Genomic DNA, 21,447 nt, shown 5'->3' with positions numbered 1-21,447 from the left:
GATGAACAACAGTTACAGGTAAGAAACACTGTTTTTCATCTACGGTCTTCCTGTGCAGTCCCACATGGGCGATTAAAAAGCTTAAATACCTAGGAGGAGGTGATAGACAGTTGTCACAGGAAGATTGATTGTAGGACTGCAGTGTCCACTGTCGTTTCCTTCCTGTCTAAGACGTCCAGGGCGTAATGCCTGATAAACGTGTCAACAGAGGCCCATGTTGATGCTCTACAGATGTCCTGTAGTGGAACGCCTCTCAGAAGAGATGCCGATGTTGCTTGAGACCTGGTGGAGTGAGCATGTACCTCCAACGGACAAGGTAAGTTCATAACTTTGTAACATAACAAAATAGTTTGGACAACCCAACGAGCTAACATCTGACAACTGGCCTTGTGCCCCTTCTTTGGGCCCGCAAAACATAAAAACAAATTGGAATCTACCCTAAAGGTTTTAACACAGTCTAAATAGAAAAGCAGAGCCCTACGTATATCTAGAGTGTGAAGAGCTCTGTCTGACTCAGAAGTGTGTTCTTTAAAAAACACTGGTAAGGAGATTTCTTGAGACATGTGAAACTTCAAAACTACCTTGGGTAAAAAGTCTACCTTGGTCGTGGGGACCACCTTTTCCGAGTGGATCTTCAGATAAGGGGGCTCCAAGGATAATGCTGCCAGCTCCCCTATTCTCCTAGCCAACTGCCACCAGAAATGCTACCTTGAAAGACAGGAAGCGTAGAGGACATGTGGCCAAAGGCTAAAAAGGCTTAGACATGAGCCTAGTCAAAACTAGGGGTAGTGACCACTGTGGAACCACCGCCCTTACCAGGGGGAATAAGTTGTTTAACCCTTTCAAAAACAACTTAGATGTGTAGTGGGAAAAAACTGTTTTCCTATCAACAGGAGGATGAAAGGCAGAGATAGCCGCCAAATAAACCTTAAGGGACGAGTTAGACAGCCTTTTCTGCTTGAGTCCCCAAAGGAAGTCCAAAATTTCAGAGAGTGGAGAGGCTAGCGGGTCCGACTCCCGTTCTTGACACCACAAAGAAAACCTGTTCCACTTCAAGGTATAGGATTGCCGAGTGGACAAACGTCGGGCATTCTCTAGTACATGTATCACTCCCTCAGAGAATCCCTGTGCTGAAAGATTAGCCAAGCCGTTAGTTTGAGTTTGTCCACTCTGTGGTGAAACACATCCCTCCACGACAACAGGTTCGGTTGAATCGGGAACTGGTACCTCCTCGTATGCAGTCTCATGAGCGTATGAAACCAAGGTTGCTTCGGCCAGAATGGGGCTACCAGAATGGCTGCTGTTTTGTCCATCAGGATCTTGCAGATGACTCTGGCTAACAGAGGGAACGGAGGGAACAGATAGTAGAAGTGGTCGGACCACTTGAAGCTGGAAGGCGTCCCCAAGAGACTCAAGGCCGACTCCTCCTCTTGAACAATAATGGGGAGTCTTGTGGTTCTCCTCCGACGCAAAAAGGTCTAAGTTGGGCAACCCCTACTCTGAAAAGACAGGATGTAAATACACATCTTGAAGGGACCACTCATGATTATCTCCCTGCAATCTACTAAGGTGGTCAGCTATTGTGTTATCTACCCCTGGGATATGGACTGCCAGGAGCCACACAGAATGATCAACTGCCCAGTCCCAAATCCTCACAGCTTCTGTACATAAACGGATAGAGGCTGTACCCCCTTGTTTATTCACATAGAACATTGTGGTAGTGTTATCCGTTAGGATCTGGACTGTCTTGTTCTGAATAATGTCAGAGAAGGAAACTAAGGCATAAAAAACCGCCCTTAATTCCAAGAGATTAATGTGTTCTGCACACTCCGAGTCATCCCACATCCCGTGTGCATAGGACCTTCATAATGGGTGCCCCACCCTAAAGTGGAGGCATCTGTAGTAATCGATACCTCAGGTTGTCTGTATCCAAATTTAACACCTCCAAAAAGGTTAGAGTCTTCTAACCACCAGTTTAAGGATAGGAGGACCTTCCGTGGGATACTAAATTTTTTGTTCTGTGAATCTCTTTCTGGACCAAATACTTGAATCAGCCTAGCGGCTTGAAACCTGCATCTTTTAAATTTCCCAACCAGAAACTTAATCTTTTTGGCTCTACCCTGGGGCAGGAACCCAAAGTCCTTAATGCCATCGATGACAGCTCCTATGAACTGAGTGACCCTAGAAGGAGATAGCTTCGACTTCTTTTGATTGAAAAACAAGCCCAGACGTAGGCAAGTGGAGAGGGTAATAGAAATCTGCCTCTCCACATCAGCAGCCGAGTGTCCAACTATGAGCCAATCATTAAGGTAAGGGAAAATACAACAACCCTGCATCCTAAGGAAGGCAATGACTACAGCCACACACTTGGTGAAAACCCTAGGGGCAGTGGATAACCCAAAGGGGAGGACCCGGTACTGAAAAATGCGAGTACCATACGTTAAACGAAGACATTTTTTATGGTCTAGAAAAACAGAAACATGAAAGTAAGCATCTTTCAGATCTAAGATCCCAAACCAAGATTGAGAAGGTATTAGAGCCAAGACCGTCTGAAGAGTGGTCACTTTAAATTTACGGGTCTGAATAAATTTGTTTAGTTTACGAAGATCCAGAATAGGGCGGAGACCTCCATCATTTTTCTCTACCACAAACAGGTTAGAATAAAAACCTAGAGGGGAGGAGCTATCTGACACCTCCTCAATGGCACTTTTATCCAAAAGAGCTGACAGCTCCGATACCACCCCGGGTCGAGTATTCTGGGGGGAGAAATTAGGCAGTCTGAGAACAGGCCACTGTAAAAATTCAACTTTATAACCACTTTTAACGATTTGTAAAACCCAAGAATCAGAACAGATGCGGCACCATTCAGAAAAAAAGGAAGCTAGCCTGACTCCAAATAAAGGGTCAGGTCCCTGTAATAGTCAGAATTGCTTCTGAGAATGAGCCGGTTCTTTAGCCTGCTGTTGATGGGCTCCCTGTTTGTTCTTTTGGCCCAGTCTCTTCCGTGAAAAGGACGCTTGAGGGCTCTGATAACGCCTTTGAGGTTGGTAGCCATACTCGTGGTAGGGGTGGAAACACTGTTGGCGGCCTCTATTAAAGGGCCTATATTGTGATCTGTTAGAGGCTTGATGCTGAGGAAGAAAGCCATACGAATGTGCTGTGAGTCTATCCTTGCATTTTTTGGACAGGTACTCATCAGTCTTGTCCGAAAAAAGGGTATGTCCCTCGAAGGGGAGGTCCTCCACCCTGTTTTTGGTCTCTACCGGTAGAGCTGTTGATCTTAACCAAGCAAATCTGCGGATGACAAGCACTGACAGCAAGGACCTGGCCGAAGTATCGGTCATGTTTCTAGCCACGTTGATCTGATGGCGGGATAAGCTAACTGCTTCTTTCTGGATCACCCAGAGGAAAATCTTCTGATCTTCCTGTAGATTTGAGATAAATGTGGCTACTTTGTTCCATAATAGCAGCTGATAGGCAGCCATCATCGCTGCATAATTAGCAATTTTAATGGCTAAGGCTGAAGACGTATAAACCTTTCTGCCCATAGAGTCTATTTTCCTGCTTTCCTTGTCTGACGGAACCGAAAACAATCCCTGTTTCGGTCTGGCTTGCATATCCTCTGTCACTAAAGAGGAAGGAGGAGGATGTAGAGACAGGAACGGGCATAAATCATCTTTGATTCTATAGGTTTTCCACCATCTTGTTAGCTGCAGGCGTGGAGGCTGGTTTAAGGTTCAGTCCCGTGAGGAGCTCTACGAAGCCCTCAATCATTGGGAAAGCAATTGCTGGCGTCAAGCCAGAATATATATGCTTCAGAATCTTGTCATTCGTCCGTGGTTCCGTAGAAGCCACTTCTAGTTCGAGTGCCTCCACCATCCTTTGAAGGAGTTTGTTGTAGGCACGAAAATAATCAATCGAGGACGCTTCCTCCGATGGTCCAATAGCACCGTCTGGAGACTCAGATGGCGGGGAATCATAGGGCTGGTCAAAACAGGGACCGTTATCGTATTTCGAGTCAGACAGCCTGGGGGTCCTTCTGGAACCTGGGTAAGAATAAGCCCGTAGGGAGGGTGATTTCGAGCGATCTCTGGCCGCACGTTCGGAATAATAAGATTCCTCCCTATAATATCGACGCGGTGGAGTGGATCTCAAGTGGTGATGAGATTCGAAATAAGGGTTCTCTCGCTCCTCATGACAAGAGCCTCTTTTCTCCTTCGAGCGGCCTCTCTCTCCCCGAGAGGAACGTGAGGACCAAGATTCTTGGAAGGATGATTTGGATCTCCCCGACGGCGTGGGGGGGTTTCACGATCACAAACACTTCCTCCTCTGTAGGGCATCTAAATTGGGGAGTGCTCTCTAAGGAACGATGATCTACGGAACTACGATGTTTCTTTCTATGTGGTTCAGTGTCCTTCTCAGTCTGACACTCTGCTGGTTGTTTTAGAGATATCACACTTTCCAGGACTTGTTTGTCACGTTTAGAAGAGTGATGTTTTTTCTTTTTCTTTTTATTCAGGTCGGTTCCAGATGGAACCAAAGGCCTCGCCGGATCCGAAGATTCCAGAACCACTGACTCACTATGCTGGCTCCGTAGGTCCGAGGCTTTTCCACTCCGAGGAGTTCTCAGTTCCGAAGTCCTCAGAGTCATGGAACCTTCTCATCTAGGGTGAGAGTGTGAGGCCACCAGTGGTTCCGAAGGTGCCCTGGGTCTGGGCCCCGAAGGGGTCAGTTCCAACGTCGCCGTTGTCGGTTCCAAAGCGCTTCGAACTGATGCTGTCGGGTCTGACGGTCGGGTTTGAGTCTGGATCGGGTTCTTAGCTCCCGAAGGGCCTGGCTTCGGCAGGGTAGACAACTCCAATGCGGCGGAGGACTTCGCAGGGACCGGAGGATAGGTCACTGCCATGGCGCGCTGCCATAGAGAGGCTTGCAGTCTACCCGCGCGTTCTGCTCTGGCCTTCAGGGTGAAGGTGCGGCAGTGTCCACAGGCCTGTGTATTGTGGTTTTCCCCCAAATAATACAGGCAGTTGGAACGACCGTCGGATTTAGTCATTTTCCTGTCACATGATATACACTTCTTAAATAAAGCTTTTTCTGATATTCTTACAGTCAAGAAGAATTCTCGCTGGAAAGAACGGACGAGCTTGAACCTCTCAAGTCGGCGGCAAAAGAGGAACTGAGGGTATGTCAGGGGCGCCCCGCCTCTTGGGAGCTGTTTTTGGCAGGAAAGACGGCCACGCATGCGCACTGAGAGGCAAGGGCGTCCTCTAGTGGTTTTGAGCTTTAAAAATCTCCGAGGTCGGCAGGCCTGCGCGTGCACAGTCTCATGTGGGACTGCACAGGAAGACCGTAGATGAACCAGTATTTCTATAGGTTAACCTAATATAGAAAAGTAATGGAAAACAATTATTTTACTTAGAAAATTGTACAGATGTGTATATTTTAGATTACTTCCAAATATATTGTTGTTATTGATTTTTAAAATGGTCTTCCATATGGAATGCGAAGAAATTTTGTGTAACCTATTTAGAATCTTTTGTTCCTATGAAGACTAAAATACAAAGTCATAATATTATTAAGTTTTTGCAATCTATTTGTAACACTAAGCATTATAAACAACATACTTGGGTTTTTGTCCTGGTCCATGCCTTGATCATGTGCTTCCTGCCATTCCCAGCATGTTTCACAGTAAGCACGGATTTGCTCTAGAAGATGGAGGACACGTATTTCTCGCCTGCCTCGTTTATCATCAGGCTGCGAATGAATGATATTATGTAGCGCTGCACTGGCCCTGGCACGGGCCTCCTTACTGCCCCGGGAGTTTCCTAACAAAACAGAGTCTTTGTCGTTGCCATGTAGAAGTTGAATGAGGAGGGGAAGACATCCAGACTGGCGCATAGCTATGCAGCTGTCTTGAGAACTCGACATGGCTAGCAAAGTTCGTGACATATCATCTTTATCATGAGTACCCAGCATGGATAATAACGAATACACCATTTCCACCTGCAGAATAAATATTTTTAAATTTGTTACTACATTTTAAAAAAGAAATCAAAACAATTGAGGACATTGAAGGCACATAGCCTAGGAATACTTTGGTACGACTTCAAATAATTCTAAGATATACTGGTTCTTAACTGGTTATCAAATTAAAGCTCTTTATAACACTAATGACTAGCAACACAGAAATTGGAAATAGAGATCTTCACTGTTTTTAAGGCCAGGAGCATATCCTATTAAGGCTGAGGTGACTGTTCCTGCATTTTCTCTCAGATGTATATATATCTATATTAATAATACTTTTAAAGTTGTTTCTGGAAGGCTCTTAACTGCTGATGCAACTAACAGCACAATCCTGAATGGGGGCAGGAGCGTTTAGGGAGCTGACTATAAGCTGTGCTGGAGTATCCTGGGTTTACATCGGCATAACACCCTGATGAAAGCGTCCGGCTACAGAGCCCCTCCATGACCACCCAATTGCCACAGTTGGGCACAGGCATAAATGAGGTGGAAGTCCCTAAGTTCCACCTGAGTGCACCTGAGTTCCCTTGCAGATGACCCATCTCCTGAGTCTTGGCTCAGGGCAGGGCGAGGGTGCACCAACAGGTAAGAAGGAGCTGTGGAGGTGGCTGCTCCAGCTTGCTTGTTCACACCAGTCTCCCTTCTCCCCTCAACCGCACCTTCACAGATACTGGCCCCCATGGTTGAGGCTTGGGGGGGGCAGCCCATGCCTGCAACAGAGGCAGTCGCCCAGGGAGCCATGATCAACACAGCTGGTTTTTTTGTGAAGGGGCTTCCAGTAACCCATTTCAGGGTTCTATTCAGAACCCTTTGGCCTGTATTCCCCCTCAGGAAAAGGAGAGAGTATGACTGCAGGTTGGGTGCTTGCTCTTGTAACTCCCATGTGATAGTGAGCACACAACCCCATGACTGTCTCCCTCACAGGATCAGAACTCCAAGCTGCCACAGAAACAGCCAGATGAGGAGCACTTTCCCACCTGAGGGGCATCCCTTGTCTGGTTGCTGGTGATACCTGAGACAACAGAACCACTGCCACTGCTGCCCCAGGCTGTGGACACCTTCCCAGAATGTGGCAGACCCAGCTGTGGCCTGCAAGATCAGGCCTCTTGCCACATGTCCCTGTTTTCCTTTCAGGTTGGTCACTACTCGTCAGGGAGACCAAAGAGCACAGTTGTTCCAGTCCCCAGTAATCCTTCTTGACTGTCACCCAAGCCAGGCCCAGGAGTGGTTCCCCAGGTAGCCCACAACCCCACTCCTGAGAAAGCAGTCTGGGGAATGCCTCACTTGGCCCCAATTGCCACGCTAACAGGCACAGCTCCCTTCCCAGGCGAGGGACGTTGGCAATACATGTCCAGACATCCTCTTCACTTTCATTCAATAAAGTCTGTGCCAAAAAACTCCCTCCCGGTCTGTTTGCTTGCATGTGAATGACAGTGCCACCCCACTTCTTCGTAAGGTTGCCCTTTCACACATACCAGTGAATGGTCTCTGGCTCTGGGCTGGATGAAGTGGCCCCAAAGAGGCTTTGGGTGCCTTGGCCTCACTCTGCTGCCCAAAGGAGCAGGTGTCCAGTGGCACCTTGGATGCTCTGGCCCTACCCAGCTTCCCTTTCCCCTCCCTCCTGTCAATTTCACTGCTGGCAGTGGGTTGGGAGTGTTGCTAATGTGAGTCTGCCAGGGGCCACGGAGGACTCTTATTCTCTGACATACAGCGCTGCTACATCTGATAAGCCAGGCAGAAGACTGCTGCATGTGGGGAGCAAGGTTGATGCCGGGGTGGGTGGGTGGATAGTGACATCCTGGGATCTCTGGGCTCTTCCCCCACGAGGCCAAACCACCCTCCCTTTTGCTGGGGAGGCAAGGATGGACCTTGGAAATCTGGCACAGGGGATGGGATGATGCCCCCCTGGAGCAGTTTCTCTGATCCTATAGGCCATCATTCCACTCTGAAGGGTCTCAGCCCGGGACTGTAGCATGGCTCTTGGGGTCCACCTTGCATTCTCCTTGCATCTTTGCAATACAGTGATGGGTTTCAATGGAGCCACTGCAAGTTGATGGTCATTTGTCACTCCCATCACATCCAAAGGGTTTTCCAGCCTCTCCTGTGGTTTCCAATGGGTATTCTGGGCATTTGCTTCGGAATCCGCAACCCCGCTTGCCTCTAAGGAGCTGCCTCTCTGAGACTTGCGGGGCTGATCCTAAGTGCACGGCGCTGCGAGTGCAACCCTGATCAGGCCCTGCAGCCTTTCTGGTCTTACTTTTCAAGGAGGGGTGCATTTTTTTGGCATGGCGGCAGCAGGGGAGTGGGGGTGGGGGGTGGAGTTTGCAAACAAGTGGTGCTTCAGCCACCAACTTGGCCCTTGTCAGAAATGAGGGTTGGGCAAGTAGGTAGGCAGACACCCTGTCTGCACCTTCAGTGCCCCCTCATGGGGCAGGGCTCTTCTTGGGGCAGGCACCTCTATTGGGCTGCAGAAAGCCTGGTCGCTAGACTCTTCCTGCCCTTGTCCACCTGCTCTCTGTGTGACGAGGGAGTGGCACTGGCAGCTAGTGATGGGAAACACGGCCCAGTCCGCAGACTGGTTACACCTTTCCCTGCTGCTCACAGAACTGTCAACTGCAGCTGCCCTGCAACTGATGGATTCTGCTGGAGTTCCCTGGGCAACTACGGAGGATTCTCTCCTGGTCCTGCCTTGTTGGGCTCAGCCCGCTGGTGCAGTTCTCCCACAGAAGTCCTTAGGGAGCAAACTGGCACTACCACAGTTACGTGGGTGTGAAGGCACACAGCAAGCCTCAGGATTGTGCTGTAAATATGCTTCCATTTAAATATATTCTGGAACAATCAGAGCATCTTTGTAGTAAAATGGTGGCAAAGGAAACCTTTGTATAAGCATTTTAGATCATCTAATAATTAATATGATAGGAGTTTAGCCTGTGGTTCAAATGAGAACAAATCCCAATATACATAAAATACAATCGTTACAGATTCTGTATCGCACCATTCCTACATTCCTAAATGAACAAGAAGCATATAGCCAAAATCAGTGGAAAATGCTTTAAATGCAAGTACTAATCTTGCCCACAAATAAAGTAAGGTATTCAAAACCAACTGCACATTTCATAAAAGCGTGATGATATTCCCATACTATTAATAAAGCATCAGTTCTAGTATCAGACTATGAAACACTAGTAACAATACTATGTTGGCACAGTGTTCAATTTCTATTCCTTAAAGCTTCAGTGATGACTAAAAACTGGAAACCTGCAAGATTTTGTACATGACAAAGTCAACCTGACATAAAATATGTCAATCCAAACCCACTGAAAGCACCTTAAGACACACAAACGTATTTCAAAAGGAGCTTAAAAACTGGATTTAAAAAAACACAATTTATGTGTCAGATTAAGTTCAAGAAGCATTACATACATATAATTGGGTAAAAATTAATTTAATCAATACTAAAGACAAGAAGGTTCTTTAACTTCATACTTTCATGTTGTCATAAAATCATGAATGATATTAATGTGTTTATCTTGCAAGATAAATGTTTCTGAATTACAAACAAAATTACTCTGTCTTGTGTTCTTGTTCCATATTGAGAAAAAATCACACATTAAGAGTAACAAACAAAAATGTTGGAACATTATGGCAAACTCACATTGCTGATATATGTAATTTAATATTAAGTGGTGACATGATCAAAACAAAGACGACTTCAGTACTGCAGTGAAAAAACAACAGAGCTTTCTCTCTTACTTCTTTAAAAGAGTGCTGTGGCAAGTGATGATTTTGGCTACTGAGGCACCTATTCTGCTATAGTTTCAGCAGTGGAACTCCCTGGCCAGATTTTATTGCTTTGGTGACAAAGAATGAAAGCCTAACAACATGATTTGCAGACTAACACTTCAGACTGCAAGGGAATTCTAATACTTGAATACTTCCAGTATAAACAATTCCTTGCAACTACAACTATCAAGGAGAAGTTAACCTTCTGGTTGTTGTAGACTTTCCAGGCTGTATAGCCGTGGTCTTGGCATTGTAGTTCCTGACGTTTCGCCAGCAGCTGTGACTGGCATCTTCAGAGGTGTAGCACCAAAAGACAGAGATCTCTCAGTGTCACAGTGTGGAGATGTTGGCAGGTAATTTATACCTACTTAGGAAGGTGGGTTTGGGCTGAGTCATTCTGTAAGAGTTTCCCAGGGTGTGGAATGCTAATGGAGGGAGGCTTCACTGTATCCTGAGGAGGTTCTTTTGCATATGGATTGGTGCTTGATATGCTAATCTTCTCTGCAGGGCTATTGTAGGATGTAGAGTGTTTTGTTAGCCTGGTATTTTTCAGGACTGGAAACCATGCTCTATTCATTCTTAAAGTCTCTTCTTTCCTGTTGAAGTTGTGCTTATGCTTATGAATTTCAATGGCTTCCCTGTGCAATCTGACAAAGTAGTTGGAAGTGTTGTCCAGTATTTTAGTGTCCTGGAATAGGATACTGTGTCCTGTTTGAGTTAGGTTATGTTCAGCCACTGCTGATTTTTCTGAATGGCCAAGTCTGCAGTGTCTTTCATGTTCTCTACATCCTACAATAGCCCTGCAGAGAAGATTAGCATAATCAAGCACCAATCCATTGGCCGTAAGTAGAAAAATGCCAAAATATATTTTTGGATGTTATTAGAGATAGCATTAGAGTTCAAAAGCAATTGTGAAGTAATGTTAATCATTGAGCAAAACATTACTGGGGATCATTCCTACAGCTGCTATAGGAAGCCTTAGACTGATGTGCTGCAAAATTTATAAATCCAGTGATTCTCACTTTAACATTCTTCCTATTAATTAAATGGTTGTTTTTAAGGTCTAAATCTGAATACAGCAGATTCAGACCATTACACCCCATTTTTGAAATTCCATGAAACAATGTGGAAGTATTGTTAACAATCTGGGTGATTGGTCTCAGAAGGTGGTACTGGAAGACTCCTGTTCTACTCCATGTTCTACTCTATGATCTATAGAGTCCCACAGGGCTCAATTTTCCCCTATTTACATGAAGCTACTAGGATCAGTCACCAGGAGGTTTGGGGGTTGTAGTGTCACCAATTTGCAGCTGATAACCCAGCTCTGAACCCGTGCTTGTGGTCAGTAGTGGGCTTGATGACAGTGAACAAGTTGAAGCTTAATCCTGACAAGACTGAGGTTTTATGGGTTAGTAGAAAGGCTGATCAGCGATGTGAGATTTCCCATTGAAAAGTCAGGTTCACAGCTTAGGAGTACTACTTGACACAGCGGTCACCTTAGAGTGCATTTGCCCATCTTCAGCTGGAGCATCAGCTGTGTCCATTCCTGGTTCAGTCAGATCTAGCCACAGTGACCCATGCCTTAGTTACATCTGGACTGGACTATTGCAATGCACTCTGCTTAGGGATCCCCATGAAGCTAGTGCAGAATGGTGTAGCTAGAATACTGGTTGGGGCCAGATATCAGAAAAAAGTGACCCTGATATTACAGCAACTACATTGGCTACCAATCCTCTCCTGAGTTCAACTCAATGTGCTGGTTCTTCCTTTTAGAGCCCTACATAGGTTGGGATAGTGTATCTGAAGGACCATCTTCTCCTATATATTCCTGCCTGGGAGTTGAGATCACAGAAAGAGGCCTTCCTGACTATCCCATCAACCAAAGAAACTCATTTGGTGGGTACACATGACCAGGCCTTATCAGTGGCAGCCCCACAACTGCGGAACAGTCTCCCCAGAGAGGTGAGCCTGGCCCCTCACACTCTAGTTTCAGGAGACAGCTGAAGACAATTTTATTTAAGACTGCTTTTTAGTGTATTTTTAACTGTGTTTTACTCCTCTGTTTTTTGATATTTTCATTGTAAGCCACTTTGAGCACTTGCGAACATGTTTTAAACAAACAAACAAACAAACTCACTCTTAGGTTACCTTTGTGCCTAGGTGACTTGTCAATCTCCGAGGAACAGAGTAACTGTTAGAACTCATAACACTGGATGTCTCATGGTCCATTCGAGCTGCTGAACCCTACAAGTAATAATTAAGTGACAAAATGGTTTTCGTAACAAAATTATTTTCGTATCAGTATTTTTCAATTATATTTACTATAATGTAATATTTAAAATAATTTGCAAGTTATGATTAAATTAAATTGACAAAGCAACTCTCAAAGAACATTAAAAGTAGTATCACTACTGAATTATGGAAGGAAGTCATGAGTCATCTTTTTGTCATTAAGAAATTCCTACCAATATTACTGTCAAAGATGCATAGGAAAAATATACACAAGGAAAAAGGAAAGGGAGGAAAGTGTTCCACTTCTGAAGAAAGGCTTTTTGTGAAAAAAATTTGTATGCCTGCAGCACAGCCTCCAAATCAGGCAATGTATTGTTTCCTCACAGGTCTATACGGCCTGTCCAGAAGGTATTTTTGCTCACAACTTCAATGTTAGTGCTCTTTCCACTTCCAAATGTTAAGTCATTCATTTTTTTTCTCTTGATCTGGCACAGGAAAAAATTCAGCAGCTGCAATCAAATTTAATGCCTCTGAACAACTCAGGTTTGCATGCTTCCATTCCCTCCCATGCAGCTGTAATATTTATCATTGTGTGCAATTTGTTCTCCTGTTCACAAACCAGGATTGACCTGTGATTTGGAATCCAAGCTTGTGTGCAAATGTACAAAACAATTAGTTTTGTCTGATATGGACATCACAACAGACTATGGTTTGTTGGGAACCAGAAACCTTTAGTATCTGACTTGTGCTTGAGGAGCAGGGCATCTGGGTTCAAATTCTCTAGCAGCTCATTCTGAGAACTGTTTATTACATCTGGTTTATTTGTGATATTTGAAGTCCTCCCCAACCTACAGAGAATCCTTCAGGAATCCCTAGTCCCAAAGTTTGTTTGTTGTCAGCCTCTCTATTTAAGCAGAAGAAACAATATTACTCACACCAATTAATCAATAAAAACTTGTCATCTTCCACTTTTCATGTTCACTAGTGCACTGCTGAAGAATTCTACAAGTATGCACACTCAGAATATCAGTGTGAATACCAATACACTGTAAGAATCTGGCTATGAGATGAGAAGGATATATACAAGCAGGGCTCATTTGGAGCCGGAACGCACAGGAACGGCGTTCCGGAAGGTCTAAAAAGAGGTCACGTGGGTTTTGGCCCCGCCCACGTGATTCCTTTCCCTCCGAGTGCAAGCAGAGTGGTGCTGGCCTGGGCTCCAAAGGAAGGCAAGGTGCTTGGATTAATTCTGCTGTGCATTTTTGCTTTCATTTCTGACTGGGCAGTGTTGCCAAGTAGGCCCCCTCTCCTGCTTTAAGGCCTGCCATGGACTGTGTTAAAGTTTCCTGCGTTGCTGTTTTACTGCTACACAAAGATTGCCTTGCACGTGTGTGTTCTGGTACACGTGTCAGTTTCCTGCCTGCTTGTTAACTGCCTTGCTGCTGCAATAGACTGTGTAGTTCCCTGACTCCATGTTTGGTTAACTGCACAAAGGACTCTCTTCCTGGGCAGCCCTGCCCAGACCTGTATCTGGACTTCCCAGTGTGTGTTTGGGCTTTAGTACAAGTGTGCCCCGTGCCTGCATTGCCATCTGCCATGGACCGTGCCTCTTCCCTGCTTTGGACTGTGTTTTACGTGCTGTTCCCCCTGCCTCCATGGAAGCCTGCCTCATATGGGCCCAAGCCGCTGCTAGCAGCCGGGCGCCTGCCGGGGAAACCTCCAGCGAGCCTGGCTAGGCACTCCCTGGTCAGTTCCCGCCTGGAGACTCCCACGGGCCGGTCCCCGAGCTTGCCCTCGCTACCGGGCAACCTGCAAACCAGCCTCAGCTATGCCCAGCCGGCAACCATGTCCTTAGGCAGCCAGAAGACCCAGAGGAAAAGACTGCTTTGGGAAGCCATTTTGGCGAAGCGGGCACACCACGTCCGCAGCGAGAGTATCTCGCCCCGCTCTGCATATCTTAGGAGCCGCCCCGGAGAAGGAACTAAGTGCCGACCATCCCAAGCACTTAGAGAATGCATCTCAAAGAAACCTCCGCATTCCAGAGCTGATGACATCAGGACAAGCCCTGTCCGCTGGAACATCCATTCAGCCCACTCGGATTTCCTGAGGTGTCACTTATCACAATCAGATTACCAAAGTGGCCCATCCAAGCCATTCAGTAGCCCGTTAGAGCCTTTGTGTTAATCTGTGAGAACCACCAAGTACAGCGCCAGCCCCAGGGTACGTTTTGGGGTATTTAAGCCGGCCTCTCAGACCGCATGGTGCGCGTGCCACCCCTATCCAGACTTCCTTGCTGTCCCTCTGTGGTTCCACTGCTGGCATTGGACCACCTCGCTGTTGTGTCTCTGCTCCGCTTCAGGATAAGTGAGTATTCCCCCTACCATCGTTGGGAACCTGCTAATGCGAAAGTCTCTGTATTTCTTATTCTATATTTCCCAGTTCTTGTATGTTTTCTTGTGTGTATGTGCAAGTTCAGGCTTACGCCACACTATTAGTAAATACACGTGTTTGGAACCTATTTGTAGTCTGCCTCTTTGTCACTAGAGTGTCTGGAATCGGGACCTCCGTAAACACAGGTTAGATCCGCGCTAATTTTAGTTACAGACTGCTAAAGCTAATTTCCCCATTATAAAAAGCAGTTCTGGTAACAGCAGCATGGGGGGGAGGCAGATAAAATGAACGAGTGGTGCTGGGCTCCAAAGGAAGGCAAGGTGCTTGGATTAATTCTGCTGTGCATTTTTGCTTTCATTTCTGACTGCGCGGGGGGCGGGGGGAGGCAGATAAAATGAACGAGTGGTGCTGGGCTCCAAAGGAAGGCAAGGTGCTTGGATTAATTCTGCTGTGCATTTTTGCTTTCATTTCTGACTGGACGGTGGGGGGGCGGGGGGGGAGAGAAAATGAATGAGTGGTGCTGGGCTTCAAAGGAAGGCAAGGTGCTTGGATTAATTCTGCTGTGTTCTTTTGCTTTCATTTCTGACTGAGGGGGGGGGGAGAAAATGAATGCTGGGTGGTGCTGAGCTCCAATGGAACACAAGTTGTTTGGAATTCATGCTGCTTTATTTTCATTTGTGACTTGAGAGAGTGAGTGAGTGGGTGCAAACAGGGCTAGCTCTCCAGAGGAGGATAAGCTGCTTTGAGTTCATTCTGCTTTAAGGAAATGCCTGGAGACTTTTGCGGGAAGGGGCTTGAGGGGTGGATGTTGCCTTCTGACACACTTCCGGTGATGTCAGGGGTGTGTGGCATATGCTAATGAGTTATGCTAATGAGTTCCTGAAGTTCTTTTTCTAGGAAACCCCTGTATACAAGGGAGATATCTAGCTTCCAAGAAGAATGAAAGGATTTTTCTCCTTCTGCCTGGCTGACACAGAGATTGCCTACCACAGTGCAAGTGTCCTTCAATACTCTGCTTCTGGAAAGAAATCTGGGACAAGAGCTTTTAGAAATAACCTTTAAAACCACTTAATTTCTACAATCTAACCTCTCTAACATACAAAGTACTTCCTTTTTCTCCTATACTCTTACTAGCTACTGCATCGAAAGAATAGTAACTTGCATCTAGCAATGGAAGGAAGAACACCCGTGTAGCTGCCAGTATCCCACACTCCATCTCTGATTGGAAACCAGCATGGTGGCAGCAACATAAAATGACAGGAGATGACAGTGATGTTCTATAAAAATTTTCTCTCCTCTCTCTAGGCTTAACACTAAAAAGGGAGAAGGGAGATATTCAAGTGCACAGCACTGCATTTCTCCAACTAAGGAAACCCACAGCAATACTATGGAAACTGTGTTTATGGCACGCTTTCTACATTCTGAATTCATAAGACAGAAATAGCATTCTCACTAACAATTCCAGAAAAACTCTTTAAGGATTGGCAAATAAAAATTAGTAAATTCATTTGAAATAACAAAAAACCAAGAATCTCCTACAAAACTATGAAAAGAAACTCAAATAGAGGTGGCCTCAATGTGTCAGATATTAAAGCCTACTACGAGACCACACATCTTAGAAATATCACAGTACTACTAAACAATTCCATTTTAACCGACTGGAAAGATATCGAACAAACATACATATTGGGAAAACCTATCCAGCAAAGCATCTGGAACAAATGCAAAGAACATCGAGAAACAACCAATTTTTAATAAATGACTTAAAAATACGGGATAATATTAGAGGAAAATTAGTACCAGAAATATCTCGTCTCCCCTTTTGTTGGGCAAAATTGGTTTGGCTCTGAACTAAATCCTAACTCTTTTAAATGGTGGAGAAAAAAATCATAAAACAAGACTTACTGATATTTTGGCAAAAGGTACAATACAAGAAAAAGTGAGCTTAGAAAAAGACTGCACAACACAAATCCCATGGTTTGAATATTTACAAACTAAGCATCTCATAGAGGACAAAGGGATTAGAAATGCTTTTAAAAACACCCTTACTGAGTTTGAGGACCTGTTAAGAAAAGATAAAAACAAACAAAGTGGCTTAATTTCAAAAACATACTACATTTTATTAGACTTAAGACAGAAAAACAAAACACTTTCATATCAAAGAATATGGCAAAAAGAATGTAATACAGACCCTTCTAACAAGAACTGGAAAGAAATATGGAAATCCCAGAATTATACATCAAAAATTCTAAATATTAGAATGCATACTGTCAAACTATATTCTCATTGTAATTGACACCAGTCAAACTTAATCATGTCAACCTCTCTCTCTCTCACCAAAATATTGGAAGCAATGTGGTGAACTGGAAACCTACATGCACTGTTGCTGGAGTTGTAGATGCTAAATTAGTTATAGCTTCCACGTGGAGCAAAAAACCCTCTACCCACAATGTCTAACTGGCATGCCCGTTTGTGGGACTATTTCATAATGGAAAAGCTTTCTGATCAACTAGCCCAATGAGAAAATCAAAACTACAATTCCCACCTTTTAGAGCAATGGCTCCCAGTTCTTGACTATTTAACAAACAAAGATATTAAGATAAAAGACAGACAGAAAGAAGATCATTATTTCTCACTAATAAACCTGTGATATTTGTAGACTAATTTAATACTGAATACTTCCAAGGTAAATACATTACAGAGAATATCATGTAAAGCAACTATATACGATTGCCTTGTTTAGTGGCCAAACAGTTTTTGATCTCTGGAATAAGAGATAGGATGTATACTATTTATATTGTTGGTGTTGTTTGGGAAAATTGAAAACTGTTGAAAAAAAAATATATATATATATGTGCTGGCAAATTAGGTTTAGTGAAGGGAAATAAATAAAGGAGAGGGCAGACAGAAGCAATTTGTGACTTGGATGCTTGCCCAGTTGCTGGGGAAGTGGAACAGACAGAGATTGGTGCAGTTTGCATCCTGACTGCTTGTCCAAGGGTGCTTGCTCCTTATATGCTGCCTATTCCAAGGACAACAACTATTTTTATTTCTAATACTTCTGAACCACTTTCCTGCTATAGGCATTGCTGGTTCAGAATGAAAGTAAAATCACTATGCTGTTTATTCCAGATGTGCCAAAACTGAATGTGTGTGACTTTTAGTAACATAGTCATGCCTCAGATTTAAAGGTTTACATTCTGCCTACTATTAACAGTTTGAACATACATTTACTGTTCAAGGACCTTAGAATGTATATTTACAAAGGGAAGTGGTAACAAAAGACTGATACGTGTTTGGCACAAGTACCTCCCTGCATATATGGGTGCTCTAAGCTATGTCTAGAGAGGCCACACATGCAAGCCAACACTTTAAACACTGAAATAAAAACTAAAGCATTAAAAGTGGGGGGCGGGGGCGGGAATCACACAAATAAGGCAACAACAGGATGGAAATATAGCAGAACTGACTGTGTAAATAAAGGAAGGGAAGTCTGTAGAATTACTATGCACACGATGGTTCCTCCGTCACCAACGTGAAGTTGCACAAGTCAAACCTTGGGGGCCAATGACAAGCACTATAATGAAGACATTATGATTATATAAGATTTGCTTAGGAAATGAGAGTTTATTATGCTGCTAATGAGTTAAATCTACTAGAATTATAAAAAGTTCTAGACTTTGCCAAAAAATACCAACCAAGCTGAACTGTATTTGTTAATTAATCTATGGAAGACAGAATGAGTATAAAAACACCAAAAATGTACTAAAATAGCAAAAAGAACAGGTTGGTTGCTCTTATAAGAGGCCCTTCTCTCAAACTCTGGTTCTCAGTTCTCTACTCCCCACCCATCACTATTTACATACATCTTTATCTTCATTCTTGTCTCATATGCCATATATTTGATTCCTGTTTCCTTGAACACAGTACACTGTAGAGAGATTTATTTAGTAGAAAGAATTGATTTACATCTTTCAACTAACTGGGAGACATCCAAATTTCACTTTCTTTCAACAAAGAAAAATGCAGCAGACCACATAGTACATACAACAGTACAGTCATACAGAAGAGGAAAAGGTTGCCTCTTCATAAACACCATCCATGGTGAACACATATTTAATTATAAATGTTTGTCCAAATGTAAAAACTGGTTCGAATCACAACTGCAGTCTGATAAGCCCCTCTTCAAACAGACACAAGGTGAATTGAGACGAGTTCCCAGAAATAAAATATTGGTGCTCAATCCATTAAACCTTCCCTCTCTGGCCTTACATAAAAAGGAAGTAATCCCCAGATGTCTCACAGTAAGACAGATTGAATCACTCATATTTATAAAGCTAGGGCAGGGGCGGGGAGAGATTAATGCTTTAAGCACTACTTTTGATAGGGAAAATTCAAACTAGATTCATTTTTCCTGCATTCCTACTAAACCAGCTATAAGGCTCTTTCTCCATCAGACTTTCTCATTTACAACTCTAAACAAACATAGTTTTACAAGGTGTGCTACTGTTTATTTATAGTACAATTTTTCAGAAGGTGAGTTCTTTTTAAAAATAAATCAAAGCAATGTATTTATTAGAAGTCTTCATTAAAGCAGAGAGTCTAGCCCTTGTTCAGAAACAGCAAATAACTAAAATAGGAATAAAAATATATTTTAGTTAAGGCTTTAATCCTATCTGCTACTTAACTAAGTAACCTCAGTATCACCAAATGCAAATATATAAAATCTAAAGCCACATTGCCTTTAAACAGAAAAAAAATTTGCCATGTTCTATGGTAATAGTTTGATGACAGGATAACATCAGTGATTGAAGAGATTCTAAAACATATATTATGAAATGGTCATGACGCAAAATACATAGCTATATAAACAAGCAAGAATGTCTTCAATGTTAAACATATTCCACAAATAAATTAGGACAAGTCAAGACAGGGTCAAAATAACAGATCTAGCAAAGGAACAGCTAACAGTTATTTAAAAACGCATTTACCCACCTCTTTCATGCATTCTTACTAGAACAATCAATTTCATCAATGGCTTACATAATGTAAACTTCAAAAAACAAATGATTTTAAATAGAAATTTATTTCAATTCTATGAAAATCGTACAGTATTTTAATGGCCATTTAAAAACAGCATCAAGTACAACTCTTTTATTAACTGTATTTTAAATTTGAAAAAATGTGACAAAATCTGTTTTATATATATATATATATGTTAGCTTTTTCACTGGAGTGTATGCATAATGGCCATTTGAACAAGAACTGTATTAGCTCATAGTTCAAAGTATTTGAACTGCATCTATATAGATAAAATCCTTGGTAGTAGATGAAAGAGCTTTCATCTCCAGTGGCAAGGTTTTTTTTTTTTTAATTTAATGCACATGACGGAATCTATTTAGACTCAATAATATTGCTTTGGCAGAATTACCACAACCCATCCACAAACACATAACATGTTTAAGCATTACTAATGAATAAAATACTGGCTTTACCTGATTACTGCCAGCAGTTGCCATGCTGATTTCTGCTGCTCCTTGGCCTTCATTTTGCCTCTCAGCTTCATGCAAGCCTGTATCATGCTTGCTTGGTGGTGCTCTCTGTTAACATAAGAGTTTATGACATTATGCACAGAAGCACAGTACCCTTCACTCTAAGCTTTCTAAGCTGTAAATGTGTCAATGCTGTTGCTTCACAAAGCCAATGAAATGTGCTTTGTATTTCATAACCTCTAGCCTCAGTAATTAGCAGCCAAAACCGACCGTCTTAGTAAAATTGCAGGATGAAAGTGAAGCATGTCCTCTGAGGATTATAGCCCTAGAAGACAAAGGATTTGCTGTGAGACACAAAACACCATCCTCCACCAGCTGTGCGCACATCACTATCAGAAATATAACAGAACTGGAGCAAGTAATTGTCTCCTCTGCAATATCACATGCTCTGTGTATTTACTGGAGGCTACAACTGGAGCAGTATCACTTATGCTTTGCAATCAAATAACCTTGTGAATGCATAACCTAAATACACATAGTATGTCAGTACTGTACTAATGGCATCTTTCTACATTTCAGTTATAACATGACCAATGCTGGAACATCCACCTTTACTTGAGTGAAGTTTAAACAAGTGGTTTGTCCCTAGTCTAGCAATTATCTGAGAGAAATGGCACAGCCTACTTGGAGAAACCTGTGTTTTCCCACCATATATAAGGAAATTTAGAAAACTAAACCAGATTTTTTTTAACCATTCAAATGAAGTGCTTTATAAAGGTGGTAAAATCATAATTAAAAGTTGATTCAGGATGGAACTCATAAAACTGTACTTTTTATTAAAGATGATCAGAGATTGGAAGTACATGGAGATGATAAAGTATGCTTAAAGGATTCACAAATCCTTGTTCACCGGAAAGTCTCAAGTAAACAAGGTGAGGGTTGAAACCCATTTCTGATGATGCAATTTTACCTAGGAACTGTAGTTTTCAAAGACAGAACTGTGCAGGCTTGCTGGGGGGGTGAGGGAGGGAAGGGATTCCCTCACAGCTTTCTGCCTGGCTGCCACCTCTGGTGACTGTTCCACCAGCTCCCTCCTGCCCCAATGCTCATCCACCTTCCTCTCCCCTCTGCGCTCCAGGGATTCCTGCATACTGCCTCCTTCCTCCTACCTTTGCTCCCTATGATAGTGTAGGCATGCTGCCACCCAGACTGCAGAGGAAGGGAATTAAGGCAGGAGGAAGGCAGCAGAATCTGTGACTCCCAGAAACCCAACAGTCATCTTTGTTACACTGTACTATGTTGGGTTAGCCCTGCAAATTTCTCTTGTGCTTCAGTCTATGAGTACAGGAATAGCAAGGATGACACAGAACGAAAGTAAACAGAAATCCTCCTGCCTTCTCTCTCTTCCCCTGTGCTCTGGGTGGCTACATGCCTGCACTCCAAGAGGGAGCAAAAGCAAGAGGAAAGTGGCAGCATATGGCTCCTGCTGCCACCCAGAGGGTGGGGGAAGAGAGGGAAGTGGGCAAGC

The 21,447-nt window shown here is 43.6% G+C and overlaps 1 protein-coding gene across 4 annotated transcripts in view; it reads right to left on the bottom strand.

Moving 5' to 3' along the window:
* The window catches only part of APC (APC regulator of WNT signaling pathway), a 139,979-nt gene that overhangs the window by 47,739 nt on the left and 70,793 nt on the right, over positions 1 to 21,447 (bottom strand). For all 4 annotated transcript variants that reach the window (XM_054987426.1, XM_054987429.1, XM_054987430.1 and 1 more), the window contains 3 exons: positions 19,923 to 20,027; positions 11,953 to 12,048; positions 5,625 to 6,003 (listed from right to left, as the gene is read on the bottom strand). In XM_054987426.1, the coding sequence (XP_054843401.1) occupies positions 5,625 to 6,003; positions 11,953 to 12,048; positions 19,923 to 20,027 (580 nt within the window). The remainder of the gene's footprint in view (positions 1 to 5,624; positions 6,004 to 11,952; positions 12,049 to 19,922; positions 20,028 to 21,447) is intronic.

The sequence above is a fragment of the Eublepharis macularius genome, chromosome 8 (assembly GCF_028583425.1).
Source record: "Eublepharis macularius isolate TG4126 chromosome 8, MPM_Emac_v1.0, whole genome shotgun sequence".
Taxonomy (NCBI): domain Eukaryota; kingdom Metazoa; phylum Chordata; class Lepidosauria; order Squamata; family Eublepharidae; genus Eublepharis; species Eublepharis macularius.
This window is presented reverse-complemented; position numbering and strand designations above follow the sequence as displayed.